Below are 10,846 nucleotides of genomic sequence, written 5' to 3' on the forward strand. Positions count from 1 at the left end.
ACAGGGGTTAGGCAGATAACACAAATGAGTTAAATGGATCCAGTAGGAACTGCAGAAAACTGGAGATGTTCCATCTAATGGCATCAGATGTTACCCAACCACAAACTAACTACTGCCATCTGGAAATGTTGGCCCATTGAGTTTTCAAGAAAAGCAAGAAATCTGAATTTTTGAAATGTACAATCTCCAGATTTTTAAATATTGGTAACAAATTCACATTAAATGCAGTGAACCAGCCCAAATGTCTTCAATTCAGACACTGCCCCTCCAGCCATCCTTTTGAAACTTCTATTGCCATGTATAATGTTCCATGGTGTAACTGTCAAGACTTACTCAACCTTTCTCCTATTGCTGGACACTCAGGCTATGACATTACAACTACTGCACTGAACACTCTGTATAAATCTTTCTGCTTGTACAAATAATTCTAGAAATACAGCTTCCAAATTGCCCTCTAAAAGGTTGTACTAATTTATAGTCCTATAAACACTACATGAGACTATCCTTTTCTGGGAAGCTTTAAACAGATTCCCAGGTAGTAACCCTGAGATCAGATGCAGTAGGACTGAGATGAAACCCAAGACTGTGTGAGTGAGTGACTGGAATCACTCTCAGGTGATTCTGATGATCAGCGAGGTTTTGGAACTACCGTTTTAGCCTATGAACAAGCTGTTTGGGGCCAGGAGCAGTGAATTGTAAAGGAAACTATACTTTCATTTGTACTTCTGTTTTTTTATTTTTTTAGAGACAGGGTCTTGCTCTATCATCCAGGCTGGAGTGCAGTGGTACAATCATAGCTCACTGAAGCCTTGAACTCATGGGCTCAAGTGATCCTCCCACCTCAGCCTCCAGCATAGCGAGGCCACAGGCATGTGCCACCATGTCTGGCTAATTTTTTAAAATATCTTTTTGTAGAGACAGGATCTTGCTATGTTGCCAGGCTAATCTCAAACTCCAGGCCTCAAACAAGCTTCCCACCTCAGCCTCCCAAAGTCCAGGATTACAAGTGGGAGCCACTGCATCTGGGCAGTACTTCCATGTTGTACACTTTTCCCGCTAACTACAGCCCTCTATGCAAACACAAAAAAGGCTCTGCTGCTACTGTTTCAAGCAGTTCCGTCAAAGTAGGACAATAAATAAACCAGCTATGGAACCTTCAAGTGGCTTTTATTGCTAGAGCCTAGAAGAAGTATCGTAGCCATTTCTGAGCAAAAATCTGTATCCCAGCAAGGTATTCAGTGTTATGTTTAACACACTACTGAACCAGAAAGTTTAAGTTCCTGACACAGACACAACCAGGTCACTAAGAGGCTCCAAAATCAACAGGTTAAGCCCTGCTGCTCTGTTAAGATCTGAAAGGCAAGACACAGTCCTGGATGTGTGCCCTTGTTACGGGGTGACTAAAAAGGCAGGCAACAGTATCAAGGATTTTTTTTTAGGTGGACTCCTGTGCACTCCCACATTGCAAGGATGTGTTTCAGCAGCAACACTCAAGTCTCCTTTTCATTCTGTATCTGCCTAAGCAATCTCTGCTTAGGACACCTGTGGTCGGTCATAAAACATGATCATCAGGATGGTAGAGTTCACTCATCAGGCGGTAGATGTAGGAAGGTGCATTCCCACCAATGTTGGAGATAAAGAGGGTAATGAGCTCTGGGGGGACGTAGTCAAACACAGGGCAATGCACGCTGACCTTTTCCAGAATGTCCCCTGAAAGGCAAGCACACATACTAAAGGTAAAACTGAGGCTCCCTCTCTCATAATTAAGTAGCGTATAGTTTCCAGGCTTGAGAATGCAGGCATATTAGCTCCCCAAGGATGGGAAGCTATGGAAAAATGCAAACCAGAAGAGATGACTTCAGATCATGACAATCCCTGCTTACAACTCTCCCATGCCTCTGCACAGCCCTTAGAATAAAATTCAAACTCAGGATTCAAGTTTAAGATCTGGGCCCTCCCTGCCACACCACATGAATTACAATTTGGACCACTCTCCCCCTTGCTCATTACTGTCTAGCCATGTATGGCCATCCTTTTCTAACTGGCTAAGCCCCTGCATCAGCTCATGGAAAACTCTATGATCTTCATATGGTGGACTCTGTTCATTCAGGACTCAGCTGAAATGTCATCTCATTAAGACCCTTCCTCAATCTCAGGCCCCTAGCCACTTTCTACCACATCAGCCTTGCTTGTCCTCAGGCATCCCACGACCTGATACTTTCTCATCTGTCTTCCACAATAGAATGTGTGGGAACAGGGCCTTATATTTTTCATTCATTGTTATATCTTCAGTGCCTAGAAGAGTGCTGGATACATTGTAGGTGCTCAATAACTATTTCTTGAAGATTGAATGTTTATTTAAATAAAGGGATGAAGTCATTCAACTTCCAAGAGGAACTAGGACCCCAACTACTATGCATTGCTCTCAGAGGGTGTGTAAGGCCACCCTTGCTGATGAGGCTGCAGGCGTAATGAGCTGAGCTGCTGCCTTCAAAAGAAGCCAGAGAAAAGAACCCCAACACATGAGACTATCCAGGCTACATGCGAGTTTTCTAAGGAGGAACATTTCACAACCTGCTTCCTTTGGGAGTCAATTCACCAAAATGGCTCCTTATAGCAGGAAAACAGGTACATTTTCCCAGCTGGTTGTTGTCTATATCTCAAACAGCATGCAAAGCCAAACCCAGACAATGCTAGATGATCCAACCCACAATAGCCCCAATAAATCTAAAATATATTCGTCTCAGAACAAATTAACATGGACTTGATCAGGTCCTCAAGCACTTTGAGCTGCTAAAGAAAACAGTCCGCACAAGAAGTATGATAAAAAACACAACCTGACAGCATTCAGTTCTACTGACCAACAAAACAACAAAAAGACCAAAACACATGCACACACAAACCCCGAATACACACAACACATGCACGCATGCACACACAACTTCTGTACCTTCTGTGAATGGCAGGACTTCTTCAGGAGCCACAAACTTATGAAATGAGTCTTCCTCATTGGGGAACTAAAATGGAAAAAAATTTTAAAAAGTAGAGACCCAGCAATTCCACTCCTAGATATGTACCCTAGAGAAATGAAAACATATGTCCACACAGAAAACTTATACACAGATGCTTATAGCAGCATTATTCACAAAAGCCAAAAGGTAGAACCAACCCAAATGCCCATAAACAGATGAATGGATTAATAAATTGTGGTATGTTCATATAATGGAATATTATTCAGCCTCGAAAGGAAATTCTGACATTACAACATGGAGGAACTTTGAAAACATCATGCTAAGTGAAAAAAGTCAGGCACAACATGTCACATATTATATGATTCCTTTTATACAAAATGGGCAAATCCATATAGACAGGAGCAGATTAGAGGAGATGGGGAGAAGGAGAAATAGGGAGAGTTTACTTAATCGGTACAGGGTGTTTTTCTAGAGTGGAGAAAAAGTTTTGAAACTAGAGAGTGGTGGTTGTACAATGCTGTGAATGTACTAGATACCACTAAATTGTATACTTTAAAATGGTTAATTGTATGTTATGTGAATTTCACCTCAATTTAAAAAAGAGACCTATAAATAGGTTGATGTTTTGAAAGCAAATAGCTTCTATCACTGATGAAATGGCTCTTCACTTAGTCCCTGCTTGTATTCAGGTTACAAAGGACAGGCCCTGCAACAATAACAAAACTGATTCTATGATCCTACTTTCAACCTGCTTAGCATTTTCAGAAATGGTCAGGTGATAGGGAGTGGTGCCAATCGTAAGCAAAGGACCTTTCCCAACTACATATTGTCCTTACAATCTTGACTTCCTAAAGCTGACAGCTTAGAACTCTCAACTGTTTTACTGAATCAAGACTTCTGTGGTTCGTTCCAGCCTCCACTGGGTGTAATCCATTGAGTAAATGCAGATAAATGGAGGCCCTGGAGTGAGTTGGTTGAAGTCCCAGAGTTCAAGCCTACCCTTTGGCTTCCTTCTTTCTGCTGGCTTCTAGCTAGAGACAGACACACATACCTGTGGGGAAAGTTTGAACATAGGTGCACAGACGATGAGTGGGGTGGAATGGTGTTTTGCTGCCAGTGCCAGAGTGTGAGTTCCTGTCACAGCTCTCAGGGCCCCATTGGCCAGGATGGTCTTCGTGCCAATGATCACCTTTGGGACAAGACGAAAAATGTGAGCCATCCTGGGGGTGGAGCCTTAAAAGGGCCACTAGCCACAAAAAGCTAAATGCTCAGACCTCAGAATTGGTATTGCGAGGGGTCACAGACTGGTAGAGGGGAAGGGATCCCTGGCTCAGTACAAGTTCTAGCTTAAAAGTAGGTTTGCAAGGTAAGAATGAATGTAAAATGGGACAAGAAACTGTAAAACCTACTGCTCTCAGTCCCATATTTTCTGGAAATTGAGATGCCATACCTTCTGAGAAGCCAGGAATCTTTTTCATTCACTATCCACAACTGCCAAGCTCTTTGAGCATAAAGCAGAAGCCCTGTAGCCAATCCCTAGAAACTGACACTCTTGCCTTAGTTCTATTTAATACTTCATTCTTTTCAATGCTTCAACCAAATTTAGAGGCTACTCCAAGAGAGGAACAATGATGCAGAAAAAGGGAAAACAAATTCAGTTAATAGATTAAAAAGGCCTAAGTATGTACTTTGAAAGGTGCTAGAAACTTTTTTCTCTCACCATGGATATTACAGGAGGAGATAAAAATCAATATTTTAGAAACATAATCTTCATGAATTCAACATAACTCCAAATATACCCACCTTGTTGACTCTTGACATAACGGCAAAAATGGCAGCATCAGTCATGACAGTTGTCTCAATACCTGCTTTGGACAAATTCACAGCCATCTCATGACCCTGCAATGGGAGGGAAAGGCTGATTCTAAGAGAAAGAGTGAGAAATAGTGAAAAGTGCTCTCAAACGTAACTGGATCTGGGGAATTGTGTGATATGGGCATATCCAGCACATAATTTCCAATAGATAACTCATTTTTTGGACAACTGATTTTTCAGACTATCATAGCTCTGGTAAGCTGTAGGGAAGCCCAGGGGAAGCTAATATAAATGTCTAATGCTCCACAGCAGCACCAGAGCAGCCATAAAACTGGAAATACAACGTGCATGTATAACATAATCATGACTGCTGACAAGATAGCTCCTGGCTCATTATTTTAAAACATCCTGCATCCTTACATATTTCCTTTTTGAGACCTATTATTTACTTAGGATTGAGTGAGGTCAGACCAAGCATCAGTCATCCCCAAGGTAATTTACCCTGCTTTGATTCCTAAAAGAACCAACCTATCTTTCCTTGAACCCAGCAGTTCACCATCTTTTTTTTTTTTTTTTTTTTTTTTTTTTTGAGACAGAGTCTTGCTCTGTCGTCCAGGCTGGAGTGCAGTGGCGCTATCTTGGCTCACTGCAACCTCTGCCTTCCAGGTTCAAGCAATTCTCCTGCCTCACCCTCCAGAGTAGCTGGGATTACAGGCATGTGCCACCACGCCCAGCTAATTTTTGTATTTTTAGTGGAGACAGGGTTTTGCCATGTTGGCCAGGCTGCTCTCGAACTCCTGACCTCAGGTAATCCACCCGCCCAGCCTCCCAAAGTGCTGGGATTACACGCATGAGCCACCGTTCCCAGCCCCGACTTTCTTAAACCACTATTTATGAATGTTCACAGGACGAACAACTTGAAAATTCCCTTAATGTTTTACTTTATCTTCTCAGTATCTCAAAGTCTTGCTTATAAATTCAAGGTTGGAATGGCCCTACCCATCCCTTGTTTATTTCTTCTTCATTTTTCATTTTTCTTAGTAGCAACTCCAGCAGTCTCCTTACCTGGCAGAAAGGAGCACACTCTGCTACAATGACATGGAATTTCCTCTTTCGGGCAGCCTCTTTGAGGAAGGCCTCTACTGTTCGGGAGAAGCCAATGGTCATGATCACCTCATTGGAGTGAATGTGCTCCAGAGCCTGGGCTGCAATGTTCTCCGTTGTCCCTTCTGTAAGAACCGTTTTGAAAAAAAAAAAAAAAAGAAAGAAAAAAATATATATATATATACACACACACATATATATGAAACTGCTATATCACAAACACACATTATGCGTGTACAGAAAAAGAAGTCTGCCCTTCACATGCACTGCCCACCTAGCAATCCCTGGTACCACAGGGTTAATGTGCTTAAAGTGAAATGTCACAATTTTTTTTTTTAATAGCGACAGGGTCCCACTATGTTGCCCAGGCTGGTTTTGAACTCCTGGTCTCAAGCAATCCACTCACCTTGGCCTCCCAAAGTTGTGGGATTACAGGTGTGAGCCACCACGCCCAGCTATGTCACAATTTCTTAAAAGCCCCACTCCTCTGGGATTTTCTGCCTGCCCTCTTTCAGAAGTACCCCTACCCATGAACCACCTCGGTCACTACAGAGCTTCTTACAACTGATTTTGAAGACAGTGAATTCAGCCAACGAATGGCAATCTGGGAAATCCTAAAGTGCTGAGAATCGGGTAAACAGAACTTCTGCCTAAAAGAACTCTTCCTCCAAAAGGTGGCCACAACACTTCTACGTGAGAGAGACTGGCCAGAGAAGAAAAATGGGGGAGGAATTTGGAAGCAGCTTCTTCACCCTCCGATTATAATGAATATCTGCAAGTCACTTGGACCGCAGTGACAAGGTGGATAGAAATGGTGAACGTGTACGTGTGTATAAAAATTCAGAGACAGTGAAGGAGGTCTATCGACCTTGGTTCTCTAGGGAGTTCATTTTCTTTCTTTACAATGAAAACAAAACTCTGTCCTAATAGAGTCTGTTCCACTCCACAGATATCAAGGGTTGGTCTGTAAGGAAAAGTAGAGAGGGTTACTTTGGTCCTGTCACCTGCTGCAACATTTCCTAATCAGGAAGGAGGACAAACCTCTGAGAACCAGAAGACGGCTAATCTCCCATCTCTGCTAATGAACAACCTTCAGGGGCTTCTGTTCCCTTATTTGCCTGTGACCAGTCCCATTTTCCCAGCGATCAGGCCTCTTACCCAGCTCCACTAGCAGCTCACTAATCGCCTCAATGATGTTGGACTGGAGCTGGGCATAATGGAAGCTGAAATCCTCGTTCAGGCCTCCGGATGTCAACAGTTTGTGCAGGGACTCCTGCTGATCACTCTCGTCGCTGCGTCCATGGAGTCTATAGAGGCAACAAGACCCAAAGAGAGAGGTGGGGAGGAGGAGTGGTCAGGCAGGTAACAAGGGCTGTTCAGCTCCAATAAAGTCTCCGAGCAGGGAGAGGGGCCCGTGCAAAAAGTGTCACTGGATCCAACCCGGAGCCCAGGACGTGAGCCTGACCTGCCATACTCCTCCCTGATAATCTTGAGCACTCTCCGCACCATGTTGCCCACGGTGGTCTCGGAGGGCTGAGCGGCCGTCATCCTCCTGCCCTCTCTGCGGATCAGCTCCATCAGCTCCCCTACAGTCCAAAAGAGAGAGGATAAGAGGAGCCAACGCGAAGTGAGGCCTGGGAAACTTTCAGCCTTGGGATCGGGAACAGACAGGGGCCAGGTTCGCCGGCGGAGGCAGGCCGGCCTCACCCGCGTTGCTCCAGCGGTGGTCTGTGATGATCTGGCGCAGCAGCCCCAGGGTCTCCCGAGCCATTTCCTCGGAGCTGCGCGGCCCACCACCCCGCTTCAGGGTCTCCACGAAGCTCTCGATCCTCTCTGACAACTCCGAGCCCTTCGCTGCGGATCCCGGCATCTTTAAGGTAGCTGCCTTCAGCCTTTACCGGCGGAATCCACACCAGCCAGACCACACAGTTTGCACTTCCGGGGCGGGCGAGGTCGGCTTCCGCTGTGAGGGGAGGGGGGAAGCAGGCCACGCCCTTCGTTGCCGCTCTCCCGCCCCCTTCCTCTGCCTGAGCCAATCAGAGACGTGGGACTCGGGTTGTTCAGTTACAACCGGGCGTCCGCGCGCCCCCCCCCCCCCCGGGGGGCTGGAGGATCGGAAGCGGCCTTTCTTGGCTCAGCCGACGGTGAACGGAAGTAACCCGTCCGGCCTGTAGAGGCTGGCTGGTCCCGTTGCTATGGGAGCAGCAAGTCTCTACGCGCCCCTCACCGCGACTTAAGGCTACATTGAAGAAGTTGCGGTACTCCCTCCTGTCTTCCCAGCTCGGTGACCGCCCGAGCTGTCACTCCCGAGTGTCAGCTGACACTGACGCTCTGAATGCGTGTCCAGGGTCGTTTGTTCTGTTACATTGCTTGGTACCGTTTGCGCCTGGGTCTAGGAGGTTCATCTCTCTGAAAACAAGTACGATATCTTTTGTTGCTTTTGTATTCTCAAGGCCTAACAAGTCTAATAGAAGACAGCGAAATTAGAGATGAGGAAGATTAAGGAGATTCAAAGTGGGAGCCAATACAGAAGCAAAGATGACATCCTCTGATTTGGACAGAATTTTCCTCCTACAGAGAGGCCAGAGAGTATAACATAATACCAAGAGTTACCATTTACTTAAAGCTTACTGGATGTTGGGCACTGTGTGTGAATTGTCTCAGTTAATAAGGTCTGAAATAGGTCCTCTTATCCCCATTTTACAGATTGGAAAACAGACCCACAGAATTTAAGCAGTTAATAAAGGATTGGGTTCATACTTAAATCCAGGTCTACTTGAACCCAAAGTATGTGTGTAATAGAAATCTCTATTTCCTTAAGATAAATTCTTCAAAGTGGAATCCATAGGCGAGCACATTTTAAAGACTTTTGTTACAATTAACAAATTGCCCTCCAAAAAGATTATGTCAATACCAAAGTTAGCCAAAGGTAGTACAAAGAAAAGAAAATTACAGATTAATATCTCTCATGAACATAGAAGCAAAAATTGCAACAAATTATTAGCACATCAAATCCTGCAATACATAAAAAAAGAATAATATGTAATTACAAAGTAAAACATAAACCTGGAATGCAAAGCTGATTAAACACTTAAAAATCAATGTAATACGCCATATTAACAATCTGAGAAGTAAAACCACATGATCATGTCAATTGATGCAGGAAGAAACATTTGACAAAATTCAATATTCATGATACAAACTCTCAGAAAACTAGAACAAAAGGGAACTTCCCGAACTTGATAAAGGGTATCTACAAAATCCTACACCTAAAATCATACTTCACAGTAAAAGATTGCTTTCTCCCTAAGATCAAGACAAGACAAGGATGTCTGCTTTCACCACTCCTATTTAACATCATACGTGAAGTCCTAGCCCTTGCAATAAGGCAAGAAAAAGAAAAAGCATACAGAATGGAAAGAAACTGTCCCTGTTCACAGAAGATATGATAGTCTACACAGAAAATCCTAGAGTCAACAGCAACAAAAACAAAACCTCCTAGAACATAAGTTTAGCAAGGATACAAAAACTATATTTCTATGTACTAGCAATGAACATCAGAAATTGAAGTTGAAAACACAGTTGCTCTAAAAAGCCATAAAATATTTGTCAATTTTGCTGTGTGTTAGTTTTTATTTATTGATTTGTTTGTTTATTTTGAGACAGGATCTCACACTGTTGCCCAGGCTGGAGTGCAGTGGCACGCTCACTGCTCACTGCAGCCTTAACCTCCCCTGGCTCAAATAATCCTCTCGCCTCAGCCTTTTGAGTAGCTGGGACTACAGGCACACACCACCATGCCTGGCTAATTGTGTGTTAATTTTTTAATGTCTTTAAAATTGTGTCAATTTACATGCTGGCTAGCATTTACCATATTATAGCCAATTTTGGATATTGTCATTATTTTTTCATATATCAAGTCATTAAAAAATAAGGTATATAGGCCAGGCATAGTGGCTCATGCCTGTAATCCCAGCATTTTGGGAGGCCAAGGTGGGCAGATCACCTGAAGGTCAGGAGTTTGGGACCAGCCTGGCCAACATGGCAAAACTCTGTCTCTACTGAAAATACAAAAATTAGCTGGGGGTGGTGGCACATGTCTGTAGTCCCAGCTACTAGAGAGGCTGAAGCAGGAGAATAGCTTGAACCTGGGAGGTGGAGGTTGCAGTGAGCTGAGATTGTGCCACTGCACTCCAGCCTGGGTGACAGAGCAAGACTGTGTCTCAAAAACAAACAACAATAACAACAAAAAACAAGGTATATAGTATTTTATATATACTAAAGAATTTATATGTGTGTGTATGCAAGTTATAAAGCATGACGACGAACAGGTTGAGGAATGTGAACCTAAACTTTGAAACTAAAATATTCGAATTAATAGAGATAGAAAGCAAAGCTGTGTTGGCCAGGCACAGTAGCTCACACCTGAATCCCAGCACTTTGGGAGGACAAGGTGGGAGGACGGCTTGAGCCCAAGAGTTGAAACCAGCCCTGACAACATATCAAGACCCCCATCTGTACAAAAAATTTAAAAATTAGCTAGGTGTGGTGATGCATGTCTGTAGTCCCAACGATTTGGGAGGCTGAGGGGGGAGGATCTCTTGAGCCTGGGAGGTTGAGGCTGCAGTGAGCTATGTATGATCCTGCAGTGAGCTATGATCCTGCCACTGCACCCCAGCTTGGGCAGCAGGGCAAGACCCTGTCTCAAAAAAGATAAAGAAAAGAAAGAAAGTAGAACTGTGGTTGCCAGGGTCTGAGGGGAGGGAGAGAGTTACTGTTTAATGGCTACAGAGTTTTAGTTTTGCAAGTCGAGTTCTAGAGATAGATGGTGGATAATGGTTGTGCATTTATATTGCACAACAATGTGAATGTACTTCATGCCAGTTTAGTTTCACTAAACTGTACACTTAAAAAGGTTAAGATGGTAAAATTTATGTTCTGTGTTATTTTACAAT

The 10,846-nt window shown here is 43.8% G+C and overlaps 1 protein-coding gene across 1 annotated transcript; it reads right to left on the reverse strand.

Annotated features, from left to right (window-relative positions):
- Window positions 1-1,148: 1,148 nt before the first annotated feature.
- EIF2B2 (eukaryotic translation initiation factor 2B subunit beta) lies at window positions 1,149-7,843 on the reverse strand. Its single transcript, XM_030803386.1, has 8 exons — window positions 7,599-7,843; window positions 7,357-7,477; window positions 7,050-7,198; window positions 5,853-6,016; window positions 4,776-4,871; window positions 4,024-4,161; window positions 2,951-3,017; window positions 1,149-1,710 (listed from the first exon to the last, which is right to left on the reverse strand). Exons 1-8 carry the CDS (start codon window positions 7,759-7,761, stop codon window positions 1,553-1,555), a joined length of 1,056 nt encoding a protein of 351 aa, XP_030659246.1. The 5' UTR covers window positions 7,762-7,843; the 3' UTR covers window positions 1,149-1,552.
- Between the last annotated feature and the right edge of the window lie 3,003 nt (window positions 7,844-10,846).

This window comes from Nomascus leucogenys, chromosome 22a, assembly GCF_006542625.1.
Source record: "Nomascus leucogenys isolate Asia chromosome 22a, Asia_NLE_v1, whole genome shotgun sequence".
Classification (NCBI taxonomy): Eukaryota; Metazoa; Chordata; class Mammalia; order Primates; family Hylobatidae; genus Nomascus; species Nomascus leucogenys.